We start from the raw sequence: 27,411 nt of genomic DNA on the forward strand, positions 1-27,411 counted from the left end.
AAACTGCTAATGAGACCATTATTCTGCTAATGAACGTGTTTTTCCACTTGCCTTTTTAAAATCATCCTACACCCAAAACACTACAGTGAAATAAACTGGAACTTACCTGTACGACTCCTGTACAAGAATCCAAAAAAATACATCCCTTTGGTTCCTTTGATATTTTTTCATCTTTATAAAAATTCATAATATATGAGTTATCCGACAACTGTGTCAGTTGGAAGTAGCGTTTTTTGAACGACTGCAGTGGTGGGAAAGAAGAAGCAAGAAAATTGTTGTAATGCAAATTACTTTCACTGATACTTTATTCACAGGGTTTAGAGAACAGGTAACTCCTGACTGTACTTCAATCACTATTTTGCAGACAAATGAAATATTACTTCATTATAATTAAAAGCAATGTAATCAAACCTGAGATATAAACAGCTAAGTGACAATGGCAAAACAGTGTGCCTCTGTGGGGAAAATAAATCCAAAGGGAGTAAAGAAAGAATAATGTTGTTTCCTTACCCGAACAGTAATGCTATTGTTGACAGTGCTGTTGAAATTCCCTTTATAAAGCCATCCAGCCTTATAAACTCCTGCTGCTAATCCTCCTCCTCCTCCACCACCACCACCTTTAGAAGATGAGTGGGATGTTGTGTCCTATATGGAAGACAAGGTTAAAATTGCACAGACTTGTTTTCTGAATTCCAAGACAAAAACTGTAATGTGTGAGTATGTGCTTGATAACAAATAATCACCCTTTCATTCCTTTTAAAATCAGACAATATTAATAGCCCTCCAATACATGGGAGGACATGAGACAAAGCTGATCCACTAATTTCAGAGCTATATAAAATAAGAAATATTTTATAGGAGATAATGATGCTCCATTATCATCCTTTATTTGATACTAAAGCAATAAATAACTTCCCCAGTAGGAAAAAAACCAACCCATGCCAAAACCAGAATACATACCTCATCCTTATCCACATCTTCATGATCGATTTCAAAGGAATGTGATGGCAGTTTCTCTGGTCTACATTCACTTCTGGGAGGGGGGAAAAAATGTATTTATTTATTTATTAAAACTAAATCATGTTTCTGCTATTTCAGGGAGGTAACCATACTGACCCCCCACTGCAATGTCAGTACACCTTTTGTTGTGATCCTACTGTCTCCTTTAAAATCGCAACACTTTTAAAATACTTTTTTCCTAAGCCACAAGGCTGGCAAAGGAAGGAGACTGAGCTCTTCAACAGATTTCTTAAACAAGAACATTAGATTTTTCATCTTAAATCTTCTACATCACTTGATGATTTCAAGATTTTTTTTTTCTATTCAATATGATGAGCACAGCCTTCAAGCAATTTTTCAAAATACACAGGTGTCTTTTTGATGTGATGCCATTTTAGTTCTTTATACTGAATACTCAAACCCACAACTGAATATGAAAAAGCAAAGCACTTAACCATTTGCTTAATTTCAAGCACATGAATAACAGTATTTATGCCCATAGTACTTCTCATATTGCAGAATTAAGAAGTAACAGCCAAATACACACAATAAAAATTCAAGGGTACTTTTAAATGGAAAAAAATAGTTTTTTCAGTGCCCTGAAAAATTCCAGTACTGTTTTCAAATTCCAAAAGATTACAAATCTCATATTGAAAACCTTCAGTTGTGATATGAAAGCCTAAAAAAGTTTTCATGCTAAAAGCTATTGTTTATTAGAAAGACTGACTTTTCCAGAACTGAAAAAAAAAAAAAAAAAAACCAAAAACTTTGACCATTTTCATTTTTATTCATTCATACATAAATTACAGATAAGGAAGATCAGAGTAATGAGCAATAGCTATCTCCTCTTAATTTTCCCCATTTCAAAACCGATGTGCCCATACCACCACAAGTGCACAGAGAACAGAAAAGCATTTCATTCCCTCTTTGGCTTGTTCTAGTTTTGCAGTTTATTTACTACAAAAAACTGATCAATGTTTTGCATAAAACAACATTTACAATCTACTGGCATTTTTGACATCTGTAGAGCTTCAATAGTCAGAATATTGGTGACGGAAACCCATTGCAGGTTTTTCAATGCAACCAAGGGCAGTTGTTAAAAATTCTTACACAAACACTCCCATCTGAAAGGACTCCAAAACAAAAATCTCAAGCCAAATCCCACCTTTTACAAAAAAGAGGCACCAGACCTTAACTATCTACCAAGTGTTCCAGGTTTTCTATAAACAGCAGCAAAAATTTTGCTAATGACTCTTTGTGTTCCCAGGCAGTCAGCACAGCACACACTAAACAACCCCATATCTTTTCCCACCTGTCTACTTGCTCAAGAAACAAGAACACACTGGCACAAAGCATAAAACATGGTGTAAAAGAGGTAGTGAGAGCTCACAGAGAGGAATTTAAGGACTTAGAAAGAGCTGAGAAAAACCTCCAAAGAGGAACACACTCAGAGAAAAACCAAAGCAATTGCTAAATATTTTGATCCTGTCATGCCCAAGGTGCTGAGCTCTGTCCTGGTGCCGCATCAGTGCTGCAGTGGATGTGTTGAGCACTTGCTGCCTGCCCTGGGTGCTCAGCATCCCACAGCAGCTGCTTTCCAATCAGAAAGGGTCAGCATTCAGCTGGAGCAACTCTGACAAAAATCTGCTACACCATGCAGCCATTGCTGGAGGATTGACTGTGTAACCCAGCACAGTGCAGCCTCAAGCACACCCAAGCATGAAGTCCTTCAGCACTGCTGAAAGCTGCTGAGTCCTTGTTTCTGCATGGAAAAGCCCACAGGGAAGTTCAGCACACCCTCAGTGAAGGGAATTACTTTAGCCACAGTTATAACTGGTATTGTAAATCATATTCCTTTCCCACAATATAAAGCTTAACACTTAACACTCATTCAGTGTTTGCCAATACAATGTCTTCCTATAAAGGGATTGATACAAGAATATATTCAGGTTTCTTAAAGTATGACAGCAGGTTTCTTCAAATTGAACAAAAAAGTAAAAAGTGGTAAAAAGATCCAGAACTATCAACAGTGAGATACAGCATAATGACCAGGACATATCATGTCTCTTTATTTTCCTTGATAAGGTTTTAGACTAAAACGCCAAACTTTGTAACATGCATGTGCAAATCAAGGTAGAGGAGGCTGGAAACAATATGAAATGAGGTGGATCTCAAACCAGATCTGTTAAAGGTATGTTAAGCTCAAAAGCCATGGTAGTTTCCACCAAACAAAATGTAGACAATCCCTGCTATAACTTTGCATCTGAAATATCAAGTGTGGCACCCAGACCTTCCTTATGAGACACAAGATCTCGTGTCAGTATAATCCTCAGTACAATGTTTGTGCTAGGACAGGGGAAAAAGAAAGATGTAAGACACACTGGTACCCCTGGAGCATGAACCCATGAAAGCAAATCCCATTAAGCACCACACTAAAATATCCTTTGCAGAAGGGGATGTATGTAATCAGCTAAAATGTACTTTTATGCATAGTAATGCACCCACATCTGCCCCATGCATATTTCATAAGAGTGAAGACATTTAAGGTTAAATGGAAAACTGCTGTGCTACAACCCTTTTTCTTGAGCACTAAATGCATTAATTTTCTAAACCAATCAGCAGGCTGGGTACTTAAAAAGGGTGTGTTTATAATCTCTGATTAGCAAAACTGCTCTTAATGGCTTTTTGTACTGCCAGGTACGCTACTCATAAAAATACCAACCTACAAGAGCAAATGCAGCTCTAAAGGAAGGTTTGCAGTGCAAAACCTCTGAATACAGCATCTAACTGGGCCATAAGTTCCTGAAGCAATAAAGTTAGCACTAGTGTCTATCCAATCCAAGCTTGGAGCACTCAGTCATTCCTGTCTTAGATGCAGGTAAAAACCTTTTTCATCCAGTATTGTAATTTTAATGACTTAAACTCCACAAAAGGAGGCAGTAAAACAGCTCATTCTGGCACTTGGTGATTTTGGTAACCCTAAAACCTTCCTCAGGGGCAGGACACAAACCTTCCAGAAACAAGAGTATGGGTACAAACTCATGCATGTAGGAACACCAGATTCTTCATTTCTTTCCACTCAAATCAAGGAACTTGTTTTTGCTTCTCCCAGCACTTTTCCAGTGATTTTCATGCTCATGTGCCTCCAAGCACAGGCAAGATGCCCCTTACCCTGACACTAGCACACCTCCACAGCCTTGTACCATCAGTGCACCCAGCTCTCCTGTACGATGCAGCCACAAAGCACTGAAATCCTACTCTCTGTTCCACAGGGTAGAGTGAACCCCAGTGAAAGGAGAGTGACATTTATGCATTATTAAGGAAAATGAAAAGCCACCTCTCCTGTATCAACTGTGCTTTGAAAACGCAAATAGTTTCGTAAGGATTTGAGTCAGCACTAATGGAGTTTGTTGATACCAGGGAATTCTGCAGAGTCTTGAACTTTTCTGAAGGACCTTTGCTTCCCCTTTTTAAAAATGCAAGGCACTAAAAATACAGTAAACCAAGCACAGCTTAGAAGACAAAGGAAAGTGCAAATATGGACAAAGCTTAGCAAATAACACAAGTCTAATGAGAAAAAAATAATAAGGAAAGGGAACTTATGTGAGTTCTTACTGTGGTAAGTGTCGAAAGTCTTCTGAATAGGATTCATATTTGTAGTTCACAACATGCCAGTGGGAACTGTAGTATTTACAAGCCTAAACAGAAGAAACACAAACAATAGAATTACTACAAGAGTTTTGAGACAAGAAGGCCAATAAAGATCAGGGCAGCCCACATGCTAGAGAACATATTCTTCTCTTTTAGAACTGGGTGCTCAGTTCTTAAAGGAAAGCCAGAGTCATATGTTTCCATATTTTGAAGCACAATTTCCCTTTAAAATCAAATGCACTGAATCACATAAGATGGAGGAGGGAGCTGATAGCAATTTAACATGCTTCACTGATTCTCATCTGCTTTCTAGGAAGCATCATTAAATTATATAGTTACTGCCTCAAAAGATATGATCTAGTTTAGGCCTGACTTCCTCCATGGACATTGATTACACATTTTTTGTTTGCATCCTGTTTCATTACCTAAGCCTTCAACTGTAAATACATTTGCCTTACTCTTTTTACCCTCCCTTGTTGCAGTACAAGTGCTCTACTTCTTATTCAGCCCTCCAGGATTGATCTTTAACCTCTTAATAATATTCAGGAATATATTAATAGGACTATAATTTTTCATCAGTCTCATCTTCCCTTCCACACTGAATTTGCACAGTCACATCATCATGTAGTTTTCGCTGTCTAAAAATTTTCTTGCTGGTTTTGCATTCACCTTTGAAAATTATTCTTAGTACATCAATCTCCCTTGAATAAGGAAGCCAAACCTGAGCTATGCAGAAGTGCTTGTCTGTGCTGTCAGATAGACAAGAATATTTCTGCAATTTATTTGATGCAGAACTTTTATCAATGCAGTTAAAAGACAACATGACATTTTGAAAGACAACAAGATGCATGAAATATGTACAGTTATTACTAAGGTGCACATCTACAAGAAAAATGACACTATGTCAGAATTTCCAGTGATTCTTCATACAGAGTGTAAATTGCAAACTGATATTTGTACGTTATGCTGAAGATTTCACCAAAGTATTGTGTTATTTTCTCCCTGCACTCCACCTGCAAATTTGTGCCAGCCCACCTGAAATGGAAAGGAAAAAAGAGAAGGCTCAAGCCTAGAATCCAACAGTAGAAGTTGCTGCCCAAGACCAAAGGGAAAAGGAGGCACATCAGTAAGGAAAATGGTGGGGGATCTACAGTAGAGAAAGAAGCAGCAGGACTGAAAGGAATCTGAGGTGGGAACAGTAAAGAGAGTCTCACGGAAAGGCATGAGACTCCAGGAGTCAAACAGAATGGAATAACGGATCAAAGATGTCTAAATACCAAAAACTGCACAGGGAAGGTAGAAAGAAAGAGAATAAAATGGCAATTATAAATTAGTATAAAAAGGTTGACTGCTTCATCTGGGAGTATTCCCTCTCTTCACTCCCAGATTCTTCTGAAGTGCCCATGGGAGTCTTTGCTTGCACAGGGCTCTGCCTCAGAGGACAGAGAGGGGATTAACAGGCTGCCAGAGCAAACCTGAGATGGGCAGTCTAGATTACTCAGCAGTGGCTTAATAGATCTCTTTTTTTAAATTTTGTGCAAAATAGGCAGAGTATGTAGCCATAAATTATTTTAGGAAGTAATTTTCTTTGTATTCAGAATCTTCTGTGACAGCTTTATTTGGTTTCGAGTGTGGAAAAGGTGGCAAGGAAGTGGGTGCACATTTACAGGCATTTCTGTTCCAAGCAGTTCAGCACCACCAAAAGCAGTAAATACATTCCATGTGGATCCAGTATCTACCTTCTCACCTGATACAAGACCTCATTATTTCACAGAATGCAGAATAAAGCATGACCACTAGACAATATAATCACATATTCTCCAAGAATGAAGATAATATTACAGCATTATAACTGATGCTCTCTGCACTTGCCAGGGTCAGGTTCAAAGCTACCCCTGAAAACCATTCCAGCATTGTTTGCACTTGGCCTCTGAAAGAAGAGATAATTAAAAAAAAACCCACTTCACACTAAACTTTCTTGTCACTCTTGTATTTGTGTTAAATGTGCATGACAGTTACCTAGGCTATAAGAATACTCTTACAAGAGTAACATATACTCTATTCTACATAAGCCAAGGAGAAGCTCACAGAGCATTGTGAGGGTGAGCCCAGAACCTCCAATTCACACATCACTCCCTTTTTCCCTGCCAAATGCAAACCAAGTGAACCTTGTACAGAAAGGACCACTTTTCCCCTGTGGTACTTTCATTACTAAGTATTTTATTTAATAGATGCAATTAAAGCCCACAGAGAACACTCAATGTCGGCTTTTATTGCAAACATTATAGGCTGGTGTGCTCAAAAAAGCAGTTGTGAATAACATATAAAGCAGGCCACAGTATTTTAGCTTGTAACTATAAAGGTTTATTGTGCTCCTCCAAGAAAAAGCTAATCAAAATAAAAAGCTAAGGGGACAAAGCAGCACATTCAAGTATCACTCAATAAATTCACAAAAGACAAGCCAACCCCGTGCAACGGCTACCACTGCTCCTGAACTAGCTTCTGTGGGGAAACTAGAGCTAACTTAAATAGTAACACCAAAAAAGATTTTCTCTTCAGAATATCCCAATTGAAAACTAAAGACTTCTGCTAACTGTACTGACTTAGAATGTTTTTTTAAATTTGGAAATTATTACTGGAAATTAAGTTTTAGCGATGAGGAACAATACCTGAAAACCTGATTTGAGGAGCAAGTAAAACCTTTCTAGAGGCAGAGCTTTCATGAAGAGGCTAGAGCTGGATACTTCCTGGCAAAGAACAGAGGCACCAATGCAGGGGCTGTTGAGCTCAAGTGAACTGTGGGGGAGGAAAAATATAGATGGAGAAATGGAAGTTTTGGGATGTGGGAGGCTTGGCACATGTTTGCATGAACTTTCTACTGCTCTGTTAACCAGGCAGGCAGCACAGCCCAATCCAGGGGCCCTATCAAACTAAGGTCTTTCTTTTTTTTTTTTTTTTGTCCAGATTGCCTGATTTTTCCTTGCAGGGACAGACAATCCTGCAGACTTTTTCCATGTGTAACTTCTTATCTCTGGTTCTGGTGATGACAGCATGATGGCTACCACTGTGAAAAAGACATTAAAGAAAGATTTACCCAGCAACAGAAAGGAACCTTTTGGAGGGAAAAAAAAAACACCAAAAGAACCAACTAACCAACCCACAAAAAAACACGTACAAACAAAAGGAAAAAACAAAAAAAAAGGGGAAGTGAAGGAAACAAATAGGAAACAACTTCCCTGCCTATATCCCCTCTAAGACAGCACTAGTATGTGGCCTTCAGAAATAGAGATGCACATACAACTAAAGTCATTAGTGGAACTAGTGGGCTCCTTGCAGAGGAGCTGCATGCACAGAGAAGCTCTGTCCCCTGACCGTGGCAGAGTGGCTGTTCCTGAGGTGGAACAGGCAGGGCAGGCACACACAGGAGCCTGGAACAGAAAGCCAAGGCGTTCGGAGCTGGAAGCAGCCGTGGTGCTGCAGGGGAAGCTGCAGAGGTGCCTCCATGCTCTGCTCCATGCTCTGCCCGTGACGTGCACAGCCCTGCTCACAGAGCCTCCCCTCTCCCCTCTGACCTCACTGCACCACCAAAGGAAGGAAGTGTCTGGGGATCTGGGGACGTGGAAGGTGCTGAGATCACCCCAGGTCGCAATCCAGCCCAGTGAGCATTACCAGTGGCTGCTGCCAACCTGGACCTTTGGTTTGGGGCTTTCAAAACTGTTCCCAAAATACCACTTCACACGTAAAGTCCAGTGACACAGACAAGTAACAAGCCAAAACATTGAAACACACTATTACTTTAAAGTATCAAACATTTTAACAAGTATTTATCTTCTTGCTACCAAAAGACTCATTATCCTTTAATGTTCTATGTCCAGCCCTGATACTACAGCTTTTTAAAGCACTGAAAAAACTTAGATTTTGAAGATGGGGAAAATTACACTGTGATTAACAACAACAAAGCTTTCTGGGTGTCATTGTCAACAGGAGTTCCCATTTTAGTCTGATTTAGAAAGAGGTAAGAACAATGAAGATTAGACTGCAAATCAAAAAGCCTCAGAAACACTTTGGGCACACCATCATTTTCAGAAGTTATACTGGAGGCTGTGGCTTTTTTACATTGTGATTAATAAAACTCATGTTTCATAATTACTTTCAGATCTTGTAAAACCCAACCTGGAAAATCTCAAATAAAAACTCCCTCAGATGAGTAGCAAGGGCTTTGTAAGCTTACTACAAGTGACAACTCCCTCTCCTGTATTTAGAAAACCTGAACAGGAAAGTTCAGAGACACCCACATGAACACTGTATTATCACAGACAAAATTAACTACATCACTCACTGAACAAAATTGCAATAGTTGTACACTATTATTTCATTTTGATTTGTTTTTCCACCCAGGAAAATCACACCTCCTGCCCCTGCAAAGCTCCTACACCTCTCCTCATTTATGGGCCAGCCCATGTGCAAACATGTTTCTCAAAAACTTATCCACATAGTACCTTCTTTTTTTTGGAAGGATCATCTGTCTTGAACTCATTTTTTTAAAGGAGAGTTGAAAACTAATATTTATTTACTTTCTGTATTTTTTTTACATATACCTAGAACTTTATTCCTATAGATACACACACACAAACAGCATGTATTTGTGTGCCCATGCCCTCCTTCCTGAAAATACTGACTTGATGCAAACCAATATGGGATTAAAGACATAATAATTAGGAAGTTTAAGTTTCTCAAACTAAATGTAGCTTTGAATAGCAAAGTGCAGTATCCCCTTATATTTACAAATGAAATGTGGGGAAAATCCCAAGAATTCCCATTTGATCTGCATATGCAGGATATAGACTTAGAAAAGGTGATACTAGGAATGTTTTTATTATCTATATGGAAGATATTAATTCTGTTTCTAGTAAAGTGAATGTTTCTTTTTGCCAAAATTATGGACCATGAGGATAATGCTGACTGGCATTAATGCAGCAGATGTGCAGCAGACTCTGTGAGGAATGAAAAAAATCAGAATTTCGAAGGAAGCAGCATGATAAAGGAAGTTAGGAATACTTAAAACAACAAACCACTGAAGACAAATTTATTCTGGCTTTAGAAGTTTCTGGAAACTTCTTTCCTGGAACCTGACTTAGTTCCTCAGGCTGGTCTTGCCTAAGAAGAGCTAAAGTGGAAAATATCCACAAGGAAAAGATCCTAATACAACTACAGGTATAGGAATGTCTGATGTTGTCAGACATCTTATTTAAAATCAATTCTTCTGCCTCACCCATTGCAATAACATTTCAATATCATCAATAGGGAAAGTTTTGAGTTCCTGAGGAATCCAAAAGTGGTATTAAGAGAACTGAATAGAAAACCAGAGGCAGAAACATTCTGCTACAGGTGGACAGCATCAAATGCCATAGATACTGAAAGCTTTCCTCAGCAACATCAGCCTCATCTGTCTCCATCTGTCTTGTCAGCTCTCTTGGATCCATAAACTGATACTGCCCAGGCAATTGATCCTCCTGGAGTACTCTGAGTACTGTTTATGGTTGCTTGAGGAAGAGAAATCTGATCAAATCCCCACAGTGTCTTTGTATGGATTTTGGTAAGGGCTGGGGAAAGAGCCCTCATCCTTGAAGGGCTACAGCAATGAAAAGGCTAGAGGTGGAGGAAAAGATTTCCTATACCACCAGTGGGAAACACACAGCTGGGAAGAAACAGACAGGATGTTAAAGCATTATCACAGACTTCTGACAACTCTTTTCAAATGAACTTGTCTTGTAGACAAGACCATCTGAATGCCACAAAGCACCAAGAAGAATGAGACATGAGATCATGGATCTGAGGTCTTAAACAGTTTCAGCACCATGTCCTTACACTGTACCATATGGAGGCAATTAGCTTCCCCTCCAAGAGCAGATCCTTCTTTTACAGCTCACCAACTTGCTCCATGTCTTTGTCTCAACTTGCTGAAGTACTGAGATAGTGAGCAGTCAGAGACAGCTGATACCAAAATGGCTTCAGCATACGGAGCTGGACATTCCCCAGAGTCTCACCAGGAATTAGGCGTTTGATCCTGGGTTGCCACAAGTCCAGGAGACCAACAGTCAGTCAAGTGTGCACAAGGTGGACACCTTCACTGCTCATATTGTGTTATATTTGAAGAAAGTCTCCTTCAGTGAGTGAAGAGTTGGCTTTTTTACAGTTCCAAGACAGAAATGAAGGCCACCGACTCAACTCCTGTACATCTATCCCAAAGTACTGAATATCTGCCATGAACACAACAGGCTGCAGCTTGGGCAGTAACATCTCTGCAATTGCTGCCTGGGACTACCATCACTGATCTTCACAGAACCCCATGCTCAGTTTTACCCTGATTTTGGACAGGAAACCATCCTCTTCATAGAGTTTAATTTATTGTGTATATATGTACCAATTTTGGCTTTGTGGCAAATTGGAATGTATGCATTACTATTTTATACAGGGTCTTTACCCTGCCACTCTTCCATGCACAGGCTTAGTCCTGTAGTACTGTTTTGCTCCCCTCTCCCTCTCCCCTTGGCTCACTGGTACTGCAGAGAAAGCCAATAGATGTACTCAATATGTGCTTTACCAGGTTGCCATTAGCATCCCCTTGGTGTGCTCTGCTGTAAGCATTCCCAGGCACTGTGCACCGTGTTCCATTTTTAGACCCACCACTTTCTCTGCAAAGCCATGAGCACAGTGCTGACCTTGCAACTTGTGGAACCTTAAAAGAAAAAGCAGACCCCAAAGTGCTGAAAGGGCAGTGAGGCTTCTGGGAAGGTAGATAACTCCACAAGCTATGTTATTTTTTAACACTGCTGCCAGATTAACAAAGATGGCAAAGTAGGCAAACTGAGCCAGCAGTAAATTATTATTGCTCTTTTTAGACCTGCTGAAAAGAAACAGGGCCAGCCTGTAAAGTGTCACATTGCATACAATTCAACAGCTACATTTCTGCCTAATTTTTGACTTAATGATTTCTAATCCCTGTGCTTGTCTGTGACTGACTTTCCTTCCACAGTTTCCTCTTGCAATTATAGCACATATGAAATACCTTTTCAGACCAGAAGTGAGGTGTGAAAAATCCTAATCTGTGAAAAAAAGGCTGAGAACCATAACATTATGGGCTAATCATAAGTGCTTGGAATTTAACTCCTTCTCAAAGCTGGCTGAAAATTTGGTTTCATAAACCTGTTTTGTGAATGCAAATGGTGAGCTATATTGCACATCTATAATGAAAGATGGGAATGTTCTGGGGACCATCTAAAGCAAATTCCTTTGAACAGTGCAACCAGCTCCTCTAAAGTCCTTCAAAATGACAAAACCAGTGACAACACAAAATATTCCTGAGGCAGTGGGATGAGAAATCTCCTACAATCTGAGATCAGGTATGGAAACAAGACAACCATGGGGAGTTTTTAAAGATAGAGCAATTTTTGACTTCTGGTGGGCCCCTAACTTTAAAGGAAGAACTTGTTGCTATTACGGTAAAGTGAAACAGACTCTAAATACTGACAATGAATATAAATCCCTATGCACCCTTCACAGTGCACCTGCTTCCCATATGTACCCTTCCAAATGAGATACATACCTTGTATTAACACCTAAGAGTCTAAACCAGTGCCAATTTGCTATCTATTTTTGGAAAGGTATCAATATTTTCACAGTGCAAAGCACATGTAGATCACCCATCATTACCAGTGATGTAAAAATACCAACATCAATATCAGTGGACTAGTGGTGACAGGGAATGCAGCTGGAAAACAGTACAGTGACAGGCTAATTCAGTGCATTTACATTTTTTCTAGATACAAACAGCTCTCAATAGGCAGCTGCAGACATGCTGTTAACCGTCCCCCCTCCTACCAGCCTTCAAAATTCAAACCTGATTAAAATCACCTAAAGCATATTAAAAGAAAAAAGATGTTAATTATAAACATAGCAAACCTCCCCCAAACTCTTGGTTTCATTTAAAATTAGATACTCACCTCTCTAACAAATAAATTTTCTGCTTTTTGTTCTGCATCTTCAGGTACAGAAGGATACAGTGTCCTGATTTCCAGTGAAATTGTGTCTATCTGAAAATAAACAAAAAAATATGCAATTTAGTCAAAGCTGAACAGAAGAGCAGTTTTGTCTTAGGAAGAGGTTAAGAACCTTGTTATCATGGCTTGTATTTTTCAGTTTGTCCTGCAGCCAACACACATGCATACCAACAATTGCAACCCAGCTCCTGCCCACACACACCATTCAATACTATCAGCTAAGGCATTAATTATGAGCAAGAACAGTGTTCAAGTAGATTTCTGGGAATAAAACTGTTCCAAGCAAAGTTCCTTCAGTCTCTGAGGCTTCTGATAAAAAAAAAAAGTCACGTCTTCCTTACATCCTCTCCAAGACACACATGCCAAATCCAACAGTGATACTCGCTTCCTCCACTTCCCTTGTCCACCTCATGCTTTTTTGGCAAGGAATGTGGAGACAGAACTAAAAGCTTTGACTCTTTTGAAAGGAGAAGAGAAACAGAGTTGCCCCAGGAAGCTGCAAAAGGAGTGCCACAGATCAGCTCAATGGCTGGAAAGCAAGGAGTTCCAGGCAGCATTTCCTTGGAGGGACATTCCCACCTGTGGGCACAGGCAGCAGCACAGGGCTGACAAGGGACTCCTGGCACTGCCTGCAGCTTCTTCCAGCCTCCACAAATTAAGCCCTTTTTCTGAAAGCAGCTGCTGGCTGAGCTGTCTTGTCAGGCTCCAGAGCAGGAAACCACAAAGAGAAGTGGATCTCCTGAAGTTCTCACAAGGACCCAAGCTTCTCTTGGCTCCCAGCAAGAGGCCAGGGCCACCAGCAGTGCCTGTGTGACCAGGGCACTGTGCTGGGGTCGGCCAAGGCAGCCACTTTACATGAGGAAGCTTTGGTGTATTTTCAATCAACCTACAGATTTGTCCCACTCATTTTCTGTGCCATAAGAGGAGAAAACAACTAAAATCAATGCCCAGCAGCCCAGATTATGCTCTCAGTTACAACGGAGTAACTCTGTCATTCAAGATAGCAAAGGACTGAAACCCAGACAAATCTGGCCACCCAAACACATTTTCTTTTCCTTTACAGAAAGCCCCAAGATTTCCAGAGGAAGGCCTGTGGCATGCAAGTTGTCTAGTATGAAGAATTGCCATGTACTAATTTCCTGAAGCAGCTTGCAATACCTACTGCATCTCTGGAGGCTCTCCTCCATATCCTCACCCTAAGACTAAAAGGTGATGTTTTCTCTCTATTAACTGAAGCACCCAAACTCTACACAACAAATGCCTGGATATTATTGACTGCATTTTTCCTTAGAGTTTACACGAACCACTCTGATTTCCCTCCATCACTTTCCACATGAGTAGTTATGGAAAAAAAAGCACATATCACTCAGGCAGAAACATCATGGGATTCCCCAAATTTCTGCTTCATCTGGAGAGCTCAGGATACAATATGATTAAACCATGGCTCTCACAAAAAATGATGGGGGCCTCATAGACACCAGAAAGTGAAAAAAATCCCATTGTTCTGACAAACTGAGCACAGTTTCCTACAAGTGGGTTCCTGGGCTCTACCCAGCTGTGTTACCAACGCCTGCATGAAGTGATTTACACAATCATTGAGTCTATGAGTAAAAGAGACAGAAGATAGAGAAGTATGAATTTTCAGGCCATGCTTAGTAATAAATGTCTGAATTCTTGGTTGCTTAGGGACTTCCCAGCAGTACTCACAGTCTCTGAAATCCACCTTATTCCCCTTACTTCACACATACGTGAATGACATTTTAAGCAGTAAAGTTTTTAAGCAGTCATGACAAGACACGACCCCTGAGCACAGCTGGAAAGCCTGGGGTGCCCCTGTGGCCCACAATAAGGAGCTTTTCCCAGAGCTGGGCCCCGCAGCCACAAGGCACCATCCTCCCAGCACACACAGAGCCACTGCTCTCCCCAGACTGAGGCAGAGTGGGAGGCCACAGAAGAGATGTAATGCACCCTGCACCTCACGCTGACCCTGTCACGATGGTGAATAAGCTTCAGAGAGACCTGCTCTGCTTGCCCACAGCAAAACTTGCCTGCTCCATGCATTGCACAGAAAGTAGTTTCAAGTAGATTTTTTCTATAGGTAAGACATAGAGAAAGTAATTTTTTTTTTACCTAATACAACACTTTTTTCAACGGATATGAACACACTGACTGAGAGAGCTAATATTTGTATTTGTGGGGCCATTGTGCCCGCCTCTTCTTACACAGCCTGTTAAAAATACTGTAGCTGAACAAGACAAGTAACCCAAGCCCACTGTTCTTCCTGTGGAACAGTCCCCCACTGTCCTTCCCAACTAGACTGCACTTGAAACAAAGAACACAGCCCTACAAACCTGAGAAATTAGGTAACACTGGGCTTGTGGGTTTGTAGACTCTGACAAAGAGCATCACAGGTTTATTTACAAAGAATTGGGACATGGAAAATGTTGCATATTGTTATATTTAAACTTGTGTTAAAAACTACAAAGCACTTCCCTTCTGAGAACTGGTTATGTTTAACCACTTAGCTGCAAAAGCCTGGCCACAAAGGCTCTTCCTGTTCATAGTTGATTACTTTCAAAGTTAAACGCACTTAAAGGCTGATCAGGCATGGCATTATTCACCAAAACTGCTTTATTCAGAAAAGAACTATATTTCAACAATAGAATATATGCTTCTGAAACAGTCATCCAAAAAATCAGAGATTTTATTTAGAGAATTCAGTATTTATACATGTGCTGTGAATTTAGCCTCATTTTCTAATGTTTAGGCAATCATGGCAATTGTTTGTTCAACCCAGAGACCAATTAGCCTCTCATTTGTGCATGCAAACTGTGGTAATCAAATAATGCAGGTATCAGCCTAAAGTATTCAAGTCTATAATTATTCTGAATTATTTTTAATTAATTTTATATAAATATCCTATATCTAACCATGATTTCTGGCGCTGCCAGGCTCATCTGCATAAGCTGTTGGCCCCAGGTGTTGGAGCTATAAGGTGCAATTTCACTAAGCACCTTCTCTTGCCACATTCAACTTCTACAGTGAAGCACATAAGTTAATACTGCTTCTTCTCAAACACTAATTAGGAATAATGTTTTCAGGCAGTGACTACTTCCCAGTGGCACGGTGAATTTAGCATTTGAAAATGGAGTTCAAACTCCATTAGCCATTTCCAACATTTTCAGTCTCAATCTATTCCGAACAGCTTTTAGTCTGAAAGAACGTTAGCAGTGGTTAAATCTTTAGAGGGATGCAGCAACAACAATGATATTTACTTCCTGCAAAGGCTTCCCTTCAGAGAGACCTAACCACACATGGACTGACATGTTCCTCCCTGGTAATGCTGAAGTTCAGGCTCTCTAAAGAAAAGCTGCTCAGCCCCACTTTCATCTAAGTCAAGAGATTTACTAAATGTTACCAAAACATGCAATGACATGGTCCATCAAAATAAAAGAGAAGGCTAAGATGCAACTATGCTGTACAAATACCACGGTGCAGAGGCTGCTGTGGCACGGGGCTTGCTGACAGGCTGCAGTCCCAGCACAGACCTCACCACCTGTGTGGGGCCAAGGAGAAAGGAAAGCAGGAACAGAGCACATTTAAAGGACAGATTTGGCCCCATCACTCCCTGAATCACATTCAGTGTGAGCAGCTGTGCTTTGCCCACAGCTTGCTTTGCTGACTGTATTAGCTCTCTCTACTTAAACAGTTGGAGTGCCTCCCTAGGAGTCCAGATACCTCTCACTGTCCTGCTCCTGCCAGCCCATGCAAACTTGTATGTCAAGGATACCCATAACCCCATTAATCATGAGAGAAATGGACTCAATTTCTGCTCCTCTAAGAATGAGCAGATACTCACATGGAAAGTGGGAGCTAAATCATGTGCTATTTGAAGTAACTCATGATTTCACCACTGTAACTCTTCTGATCTTAGAAATAACAGTCAGGTTTTTAGGGTTTTTCCCAAGGAGGCTCCAAGACCTGCATTTCCAGCTGCCCCTATGGCACACACATTTCATGTTAAGTGACAGTGTCCTTGTCTTGCCCCCTCCCCTTACAGATGCATCTGGTTCTGTTATGAACTTCTGTATCCAAATGAACAACTTTTGTCCCTGCACAGGATCTAGAAAGTAGAGGTTTCACAACCTGAAAAACAGGCAGATTTTGGCTTTTGTTCAGAGCTAAAAATAAGAAGCTTGGAAACAATCATGCCTGCAGTGATGGCAAGTACAGCAATTTCACAACTCAGCCCCTCTTCTTCTAAGGCCTCTGTGATGCTTGGAGGGAACAGGGCTCCCAGGTGGGCTTTCAGAAGCCCAAAGAGTCAGAAGCATATAAAACTGAACTTCAATAGGTTTTGCATTATGCAGGCAAGTTTTGCCATCTCCAACCTGTCCTAGATTTAGGCAATGAATTATTGTTTCTATTGCAGGTTGAAAACCAGGCATTCAGCCATATTTATACAAATAGTTTAAAAAAAGTCTGAGTTCCGCTTTACAAACAGATTTAGAAAAATCATACATGAAAAGGAGGAACAAATTTTCATGACCCAGAGAGTTTAACATGCTTTTATACCATACAAAATCAAGTGACTATTAAATACTTTAATCTACCTTTTAAATACAATTAACTTATATTTATCAACATCGTATTAACATATTTAGCTACTAAACCTCCACACAAGAAAATCTATTAGCAAAGGAGTGCTGATCCTGCCAGCACTCCTTGCCACTAAGGAAGAGCAGCAGTGATTTTAAGCAAGACCTCAGATCTTGCAGATTTGAAAAGAGCCTGCTGGGTGTTTGGTAAATTTTCAAAGGATGGGAGAAAAGATAAAAAAATACCTATGAAAGGATACAGGAAGTATTTTGTTTGGATGTATGGCAGTGCTTAGGAGCAGCAGTACGACAAAAAATCCAGGTAACACTAAGATGCCAAAAGTTAAAGTGGGAGTGAGACCAACATGAAGGAAGGTGTACCACTTTCTGCATGGCTTCTCTTTTGGCAAACACAGTGGAGAAGAGAGAACCAGGAATCCCAGACAGCAGCAGCTCCAGTTGTCAAGGCGAAGGTGGCCAGGTTCGGGGAACAGAAGATGAAGGAAGCACAGCAACCCAATGGTGAGGATGCAAAAATACCAGGATCATCACCAAGCTTTTTATAGGTGCAACAGGAAGCCCATCAACTCCCTCTCATCACCACCAAGTACAGTTTAAGCTCTGTACTGATGTATTGCTGCAGAAATTTCCACTGGCCATTATTTCACAGCACAGCAAGAGAAGGGAAATTTGTTCACGGGATCCAGGAATAGATGAAAAATGAAGCTGAGCTGATATACTTTTTCTGAAATGGAAAATGGACTTTAGGCAGGCAAACAAGTTACAAGGAAGGAATTGCTAGGAAAACAAGAAGTGGAACTGGTGTGAATAAAGTATTTTTAAATTTTTAAGGGATTATTAAGCATGGTTACAAAAGAAGTGAAATATCTTTTTCCCAACTGGAATAAAACCAGAGAAGGCATCTGTAATGTATACATCTTGCACCCTTCTGTGGAGATGCTGGGAATGGAGGAATACAGTCTATCAGGCTCAGATTGATATAAAGAATTCTCTGCTGCTCCACAAACTTCACATAAGATGTTGGAAATGACCAACAGAACTCTTATGAGAATAACAGCATTTTCTTTGAATGCAAGTCAAAAAGAGAAACAAATCTGAGATGAAACAACAGCTACAATAATTCACCCATAACTGACGTACGTGGTGAACACGACAGATCCAAAAATAGGAAATAATTATTAAAAGCAGAATTTTCTCCTATGTTCACTACTTCAGCCAACCCTTTTTGTTAAGGTTTTACTCTGAAAAGACTTTTGCCCATAGGATGTGCTCACCCACAGGCCCAAACTGGGGCTGTATCAACACTGAGACGCAAAGTCTGCAGCAAGTGTAATCATTAGCAGTTAAACAGAGCTGGCCACCATTTCCTCAGGCATTATCACATTAAATCCCACTCAGAGCCAGACTAGGTACCTCCTAATTCAGTCAGACGTGGATCTCTTTCTACTCAAATGGCTGACCCAGACTTTTGTGCTCAGGTATTATTTCAGCAGGAAGGATCAGGACTGTAAATAGATACTTTGCAACTGAAAAACCTGCCTGGGACAAAAGCCCTGCAGTCCTGTCTGGTGACATAGGCTCTTGCCACTGACACTGACTTCAAAAGGAGATAACAAACATGAGAAAGGTTTATTGCAAAGATATGGACCTTACCTACCATGGCTTTTGATATTCTGTGAGTACAGACCACCACTCTACTATGCAACTACCTCTCTCATCTGTCTTAATCTATTTTTTACTATTATTTTTTTAATTCAAATAGATTATGCCAAATAGTTGCAACACATAACACAGAGGACACAAAATAGAACTAGCTTCTAAAAATCCAGGCAACAAGTGCTTGAAATAAAATTAAAATAAGGATATGAAAATATGCTTGACAGACAGAGGTCTTCAGCAGTAGGACAAGATCCTTCTTTCACTGAGATTTGCTCCATGGACTTGAGCTCAGTTACTCTAAATCAAAGGGCTCAAGGGCCTTTTGACAGCACACAATATGTCTAGTCAGCTTTGTAATGCTAAGTTTCTATTTCATAAATTGACAAATGTGCAAAATGGATAAAGGAATTAACAATAAAGAGGAAATCTATTCTGTTTAGCTTCTCTCAATCCCATGAGCACATTAACTCAGTTAATGCCACCAAGGAAATAGAGCCATTTAGTAAAACAAAGCAGTCAATTAGATTAAGCTGCCCTCTTAGGACAGTAGCTGTGCCATGAGCTGATGGGAAGGGCCCTCACAGAGCAGCTACAGTTGGTCACAAATTGAAATGTCTTTCCATTAGAGAATGCCTATTCATCAAAACCTAAATGTTATACAAAGATGGGGTGACTTTGCAGAAGCTGCTGCTCAATGCAGGCAATGTGCCCATGCACTTGCCTGGCAACACAGCTCCCCAGGCACCCCTCTGAGCACCCCAGCACTGCCCCAGAGAGCTGCCCTGGGCCTCCAGGCTCTCAGTGCCTGCAGTCTGCTAGGACAAGCAAGGGGAAAGCCAGGATGAGGTCAGGAAGCTCCATGGCTGTGGGGTCAGGGATCCACTGCTCCTCAGTGTTCCACCATGAGAGCTTTCCTCAGCACCAGAGACTATATCTAGTGCCCAAATACATCAAACAGAACAGGATCAGAAGTTACAGATTAAATTAGACTATAATAGTATGGAAAGATTCTAGGACTGGCCAAACTAATACTGTGCTGAGCAAACAGACAAGTATACATTATAGAATAACATGTTTTGTGGGTTCCTGAATATCTGTATCTGGGAACAACCAGGCCTTCAAAATGTATATAATCTTGAGCAGGAAAGTCATGCATATATAAACGTCAGAGGAAAAAAAAAAAAAACAAACAACAAACCAAAAGCCAAGTGAATTTGGTGGGAGGGAAGTATGGCATTATGCATGAGTTAAGAAAATCTTAGAGAGCCCTCGGACAATTTCTGGCTCTCCCTCTAGCAGTGGAGATTAAATCAATGAACAAAGCAAACCTAAGCAAAGGAAAAAGGAACAACACATATTTGCCTTGTACTTACTGAAAAGTCATCATCAGGAAATAATATCAGATCCTTAAACTGGCTGTCCCCAATATTTTTTTCAATTTCTGTGATAACAGCTTCATAATCCAAAGGCTCCAAGAGTTTGGGTTTTTCCTGCTGTGGGAAAAAAAGAAAAAGATCAGGTGATCTCTTTACACATAAATTTGCTTTTCTCCCCCTTCATAAATTGAGGTCTGTGGCATTTTTACTTCTGTACACCAAAGCATGAATAACTTCTCCTTTCATTCTATTTTGCTCAGCTTGTTGCATCTGAGCTCATGCATGAGAGTGAAGTGAGGAAGTTGGGTCACTTGTAAGAGCCACTCTCCATCTCAAAACTCCAGAGCAATCTGTCAGCTCATTACAGAGACTGAAACCACCATGTTAATCAACCTGGAAGTCTCAGGGATTCTTCCTCTCTTTCTTCATAAATACATCAAGAAAACTGATGGACACAGTTTGAACTGAACAAAGATAGGACTTTGAGCTGATATGTTTCAGAATAAGAAACCTACTTATTTCTTCACTGTCTTACACAATTCACCTTTTGAACTGCTGGCAGCTTGTGAAAGGCACCATATTGTTTTACTTGGTAATAATCCAAGGTTGTTCTCCTGGGATAAACTATCTGGCTTCCACATCCACAGCTTCTCTTGTCAGAAAGCAGGACTAGTATCATCATAGCAGAACTACAAATGCCTGAAACAGCAGTAAAGTAAGAAACTACCACAGGAAAAAGTAAAGTCACAGTGTCTTGAAATACAACCCAAAAATAGAAAAAGAGAAGCCTGGCTGACATGCTAGAATACATTAAACAAATGAAGAGTCATGTACTAGAGTGAGAACATTTGCTCAATTCAAAGATGCAAGCATCAGGAAGAGTGAATGAGAAAGGGCAAGAAAACTGCCAGAAGGGATGGAAATGAAAGTGATGAGAGAGAAGAAGGACGCTAGTGGAAAGCAAATGCAGAAACATTTACTCTCTTAGTCTGATTCAAAAGAGGACATTAGATAAGTAGTATTTTATCCACTGTTCTTCCATTGGGCTATTCAGAATTATATAAAATTTTCCTGTCTTCCCTAAATCAAAACCAAAGTGCATTGAAAAAGAAAGCATTGACATCTCCATAAAACAAATGTCTCAAATGAGATTGTCCATCATATATGTTTTTACCTATCTCATTCATGTGTGGTCCATTATACATATAATGATTCAAATGTAATAGTCCCTTGTCTCTTTTGACTTTGTCCTAGAAAGTTCTTGTTTATTCTGTAATCACAGTCATCTCAAGATCTTTTATGAACATTGTTTCTCTTCTGTATTGAGTCCAAGACTCCCCTTGCCATCAAATGCATCCATGAATAGCTTAATTAAGTATCAGTAACACAGCCACACAAATTAGATTAAAACACAGGAATACACATGTTCTTCGAAAATTATTCAATTGCTGAAAAGCTACAGCAAGAATCACAAAATAACTCAGGACCTCTGCAGGTCATCTACTCCAACTTTGATGCTTAAAGCATCAAAGCTCCACCAAAGTCTGGCAAGTCAATTAAAAGAGTTAGAACTGCTCCTTTAGCAGTTCAGTTATCTCTCTTTTTAATCTATTAACTCTCACACTTCCATTTGCACACTTAAGAGTAATAAACTTCTAAAAATCATTACTGTTTAGCATTCACAGGCCACAAACATGATCTACTGATGCCGAGACATTAAAGGATTATAAAAGACAGGCAAGATCAACATGTAACTGTAACAAATCAAAGAAAACTACTTAAATGTTTGATTTAGATTCTGTAACAGGACTGGATTCTGGTTTTGTGATGTCCAGTTAAGAAGGAGCCCTACTAGGATATAAGATTTCATGTGAACTCAGCCACATCACCTTAAGCTGTCCCAAGCCAGTACTTAGCCCTGGCCTGGCCCAGCTGACACACAATGATCCAGCCCTGCTCAAGGAGCTCTTGGGTTCAGTATCAGCCATATCCCTTAGGGAGATCTCTTCTGTCTCGTGCTGACAATGGCTTCCCACAGGAACTTAATGGGGTCACTTGGCCATGTCACACAGCTTGCTCTCATTTCCTTCCAAACTGTGTTAAGTCACTGCAGTATCTTTTTGACAGGAGTATCAGACTTTTTGTCATTAAACCTGTCACTGCATCTATTTATTAAATATTACTTTATACACATACATTTCAAGGAGGTAGAAACACGAAAACACCAGTGCACACTGAGTGTACCATCTATGCTGTACCACTGATTTTGGCAATGATACCTAGGCCTGAATGAAGTTCACTCAGTTCAAGTTCAGCAGAAAGCAAATCTGCAGTAGTGCAACTTCAGTAACCTTATAGCGACCATTTACCAGAAAACTCCAAGTAAAAGAAATATATGCACAGACATTTATGAGGCATCAGTGCTTCTCAAAGGCATTTTTCCTATGTAGTAGTTTCACTAAAACATGAACATTTTCTGCAGAAAATTTGTGATATTGACTACACTGATAACGCTCCCTTCCCAGAACTGATACTATCAGGCTAATGATTCTGCAACAATCTCAACTCTTAGTAAGACAGATATGCTACTGAAATCATAAAATGTCTGCTCTCCAAAACAAGACATGTGTCAACACAATCTCAAGCAAATAAATGACATAAGTAGTCACCTTCCTATTGAAGTTGTAGACTAGGGAAGAGCTGGGAAACCCCAGAAATCTTGGGACTTCTCTTGAAACACAGGGAAATCCCATAAAAATGTGTAGCATTTGCAGGTTTTCTATGCCTGTGGAAACTACCCTTTTTGCTGGGACTGGCAGAAGGAAGAGAGGTATTCCTTCTTCCCCCTGGAAACCCCAGTAAGGTTGGGGTGAACGCAGCTACATCCCCTCCAAAAATTAATACTCTGCATATGTTGGGATGCAAGTGGAGGCAGGGTAAGCTATGCCACATTGCCCTCTCTTTGCTCTTCAGAAACCAGCAATCATTGCTGAAAGCTGCCCTAACACTCCAGGGGGAAACTTCTCCTTGGCAGCTGCAAGGTCATTTACATGAGACAAAAATACAGCTCGAGAAAACCCTGAAGCAGAGGAACATAGCAAGCATGAACATCACTGTTCCCACAGCACTAATTCTCCTACTCTCAGTGCTGTAAAGGGCATGATCTGATGGAAGCATTTTAACAGATGTTAACAGAGAAGTCTTTGGAGAAACATTACACATCTGAACTAAATACAAATAGATATGACATTATCAGACCTACTGCAAAACTTTTCACTGAAGCACTTCAATATTTATGCTGATGTTTTTCTACTAATTCAATAAAAATTACATTCTTCCTTCCATGTCAGTATAGCAAAATCCCATGTAAAATGCAATACTGTATTATGCCAGCTCCCATAAATCATAGATGCAAGTAATAGCCCATCCTTGTCAATACAGTGGCTGCAGAGATAATTTAGTCCATTCCCTGCCAGCAGCCAGCATGATAGTATAATAAACATGATGCCTCTCTTCATCAATTCTGCATGTTCTTACAGACCATAATACTGCTCTGTGGACACTGACTCCATCCTTTGCAGAGCCACTATGTGGACTTGGCAAGGCTCAGTAGCGCAATGCTCATGCTGCAGTTGTGATGGGGAGTGGCAGCTGGTTAGTTAGCAGCTGATCTCTGCTGCTGTGTGGTGGCTGCTCGGTTTTTTCCTCCCAAGCAGACAGAAGCAGTGATGTTGGAATTAGCAAATTCCTCCCTGCAAGCACTAGCAGAGATCTGTAAATGAGTGGGGGTGATTTAAAGCTAATTTAATAACCACAGCACTGCCTCTTCTCAATTTAACTTGTCTGTTCTTTTTGGAAACAGGCCAACCTGGCAATCCGTGCCAAAATCGAATTCTGCTGGCTTGGATTTCTGTAATGCTTTTTATATTCCCCATCTCAAGTGAGTAATGAATTTAGTTGTGCTGAAATGGTTGTGAATACATCTAGTAAAAAGTCACTCTCAGACTCCTCACCTGCTACAACATTCTCAGCAGTACCATTTACTTCACACCCTGACAGTGTAGTGTAGCTTTGGATGTTGTTAAGCTAGCTTTTCCACACTCCTTTGGAACACTGGAGAGATGTTAAATCAGAGCCAATACCATAGGAGGACAATATAGTTTCACAGGGGTGAAACCAGCCATGTTCCAGCAGTGATATATGGCTTCACTGGCAGCATCTTCTGGTCTAGGTAAAAAAAGATTATATTTCCCAGTAGTAACTACCCAAAATAGCCCCATAAATGATATTACAGAATTAAATATGGTACTTGACTTGCTTCCAGATGCACAGACATTGTACACTGATGCTAGTACCCATCTTTTCTTCATAATTATATCTCATCCTCCTAAAGCTGCATTTCTGTGAACGCTCTATGAAGGAGGAAACGATGTAACAGAGACCAATAGTCTCTGAACAGTCATCCCAAGAACTTCCCCATTCTAAAAATAAGCTAGACTAACTGCTATGATTTCTAAGCTTTAATGTCATATTATTCTAACACCAAGTCATAAATATCTAGAATTTATTGAATTTAATAGAGATGTTTAAATTAATTCTTTCTCTTCCACACAACAGGAAGAAAAAAATTAAGGAAAATGATAACAGAACAAGGTTGATGGACTTCAGTTACCTGGACTTTAGTTGCCCTAACCCTATCTCTGTGATAGGAAGACCCATGCTCATAAAGAGAGTCAAAACTACTGTGATCAAGATCAAGCAAGACTCAGATTTTATATTTCATCCAAGCTATGGCTTGTCAAAAATGACCATTCTAATATACATCTGAAATACTGAAATGGGCACTTGAAAGAGAAAAGGCCACTTACTAAAACAACACCTTCACCTTCCTTCATTTTTTTAGACTTCTTAATGATATTATGAACCAAACCAAATCCCACCAAAACTCACAACAGCAAATTAAACTGCTTTCTAGGATGACACCAATATGAAGTGTTTCTCACACTCCTTTGTTCTTCTTTTCCTTTCCCCAGTTAAACACTGTGTCTCTGATATAACACGTCTTTCTATGTTTTCATATGGTTAATATATGTAGCTAATTATATTCCACCAGGGCAGGCCGACTTCAATTGAATATTTCTTTGCCAAGCCTGTCCAAACTGAAGCTAAAGAACAGCCAGAACTCCATGACTTTTGGAGAAAATGTGGCATAAAGGCTGAATTTTAACCCTGCCTCAGATATGCCAGAGCTCCAGCATGCCCAGCAGTTCTGAGATGTGCTACCTGCAGCTGCCTGAACGCTCAAGGAGCTGAAGCTATAAAACAATTTGGGTTTTGTGCAGCCACCAAAACTTGTGCATTTCTGTAGGACCAATGTATGTCTCTATCCAAAGGGCAGCAGTTTGGTGCCTGTGAGAATTCCATGGGAAGGATATCTCCATTGGGTAAACCTTTTCCCCACCAGATCATGGGGAAGCAGCCCAAGACCCCGTGCACTGCTGGCAGGAATCCCATGGCAGCACTTGTATCCAGGGGAAACAGATAGCACAGCCACTCTGGGATTAAGGGGTTCCCAAGAGCGTCCAGCAGCTGAGCTGGGAGTGACAGCAATCACCCACTCAAAATGCTTCACCCCACAGGCCTGCCCTCCCTCTGCTCCTGCACACTCTGCATCATGTAACAGATTTCCTTTAAGGAAAGTAAGTTTTGCATTTCAAGCAAAGGGCAGGCAATTCAAGGTCTGCAAAGGGTACCTGGAGTATGGATCGGGAGGCACAGCCAGAACCAGCAGGCAGATGGTCTCTCCTTTTGATTCAGATCTCTTCTTTATGACTGCTTGGCCTGTTCTGCATCTATTTACAGTCAACAAACTGTCTGGCCACATTACAAAGGTTTCCTTTGGCTCAGTATGTCATTCACAGTCAACAAATGTATTAAAATTAGTGGTACAAGGAAAATTTTCTCTGACACACCCCCTCCCACTTTGAAATACATTCACTTTTCAGGTCCAAAATGTTTAATTTGTCATGACTTTCAATAAACCTTGGAGAATTGCACTTGGAAAGAATCCAGTCAGGGTAGTACAGCACAACTAATATACTCTTCAGTGTCAGCACTGAAGCCAACGTTCCAATAAATTTCATTAAGGGGCTTTCCAGTTCCCACACAATTCTGCTAGAGAGAAAATCACAAAGAATTATGAAGAATCCAATCCCCAGTTCCTAGTGCTTCAGAAATTACTTGACAAAGTGCTATAGTACCCATCAGCTCAAGCAGAGCAAAAGAAAGGAAACCTGTTGAAGACCCTTCTTGGAATAACAATGGTGAAAAGTAATTTTCAATCTTTAAAGCCTCTTTATTCAAAGAAAATTGTGATACCAGTAAGTGACCTGCTTGACTAAATAAGAATTTGTACAAATACAGCTGGGATAGGATGAATCCTAGTTGCTTACATTACCATTGTTTTGTGCATCCCCACCTATGTAAGTCTACTTCGTATTATGTTCCAGCTTTAAACATTACTGTAAGATAATTCAGCATGTCTTGAAAAACAGAAACACTTCTCATGTGGATGAGCTAACTCAAAACTTTCATGTCAACTGATGGTCCAGCTGGAGCCCTCGGAGCCTTCAGTGGCACACGGCGCTGCTCCAGCACGGCGAGTGGCCAGAGCTAAGGCTGCTCAAACCACAGAGATCTGCTCTCAGGCACCTGGGCGTGACCCACTCCTTCTAGCACCTCCTGTTTCTCAAGACAGAATTTATTGTACTTTTCATTATGAATTTTGAAAGCTCCAGCATTCATAAAACTACCTCCCTCATGGTTAAACTGTGGAAGCCACACAGGATTGTTGGTTCAGCAAAGCACCCAGCTGGGGGGCGAGATGACATGCTTTGTGCTGTGACTCAGTCACATGCATTTCCTGAATTCTGCTTCCCAACCATGATTGTGCACCTGGCATTGCAGCCTTGTGATTCTGGAATGTCCATCTTCATGGAATAGCACTTGTCCTTTTAGACAGTTAATAAAATTATCAGTACAATCTGC

The 27,411-nt window shown here is 40.4% G+C and overlaps 1 protein-coding gene across 17 annotated transcripts in view; it reads right to left on the reverse strand.

The window, feature by feature from the left end:
- Nucleotides 1–27,411, reverse strand: part of DOCK10 (dedicator of cytokinesis 10) — a 144,857-nt gene that overhangs the window by 68,196 nt on the left and 49,250 nt on the right. For 13 of the 17 annotated variants that reach the window (XM_085587690.1, XM_077785638.2, XM_085587684.1 and 10 more), the window contains exons 2-7: nt 20,362–20,481; nt 12,654–12,743; nt 4,615–4,697; nt 961–1,033; nt 511–645; nt 107–241 (exon numbers count right to left, since the gene is read on the reverse strand). In XM_085587690.1, coding sequence (XP_085443816.1) covers nt 107–241; nt 511–645; nt 961–1,033; nt 4,615–4,697; nt 12,654–12,743; nt 20,362–20,481 — 636 coding nt within the window. The remainder of the gene's footprint in view (nt 1–106; nt 242–510; nt 646–960; nt 1,034–4,614; nt 4,698–12,653; nt 12,744–20,361; nt 20,482–27,411) is intronic. The other 4 variants (XM_085587685.1, XM_085587688.1, XM_085587682.1 and 1 more) reach the window with 1 other exon arrangement.

Source organism: Lonchura striata, chromosome 9 (genome assembly GCF_050655825.1).
Source record: "Lonchura striata isolate lonStrDom1 chromosome 9, ASM5065582v1, whole genome shotgun sequence".
In the NCBI taxonomy this organism is placed as follows: Eukaryota; Metazoa; Chordata; class Aves; order Passeriformes; family Estrildidae; genus Lonchura; species Lonchura striata.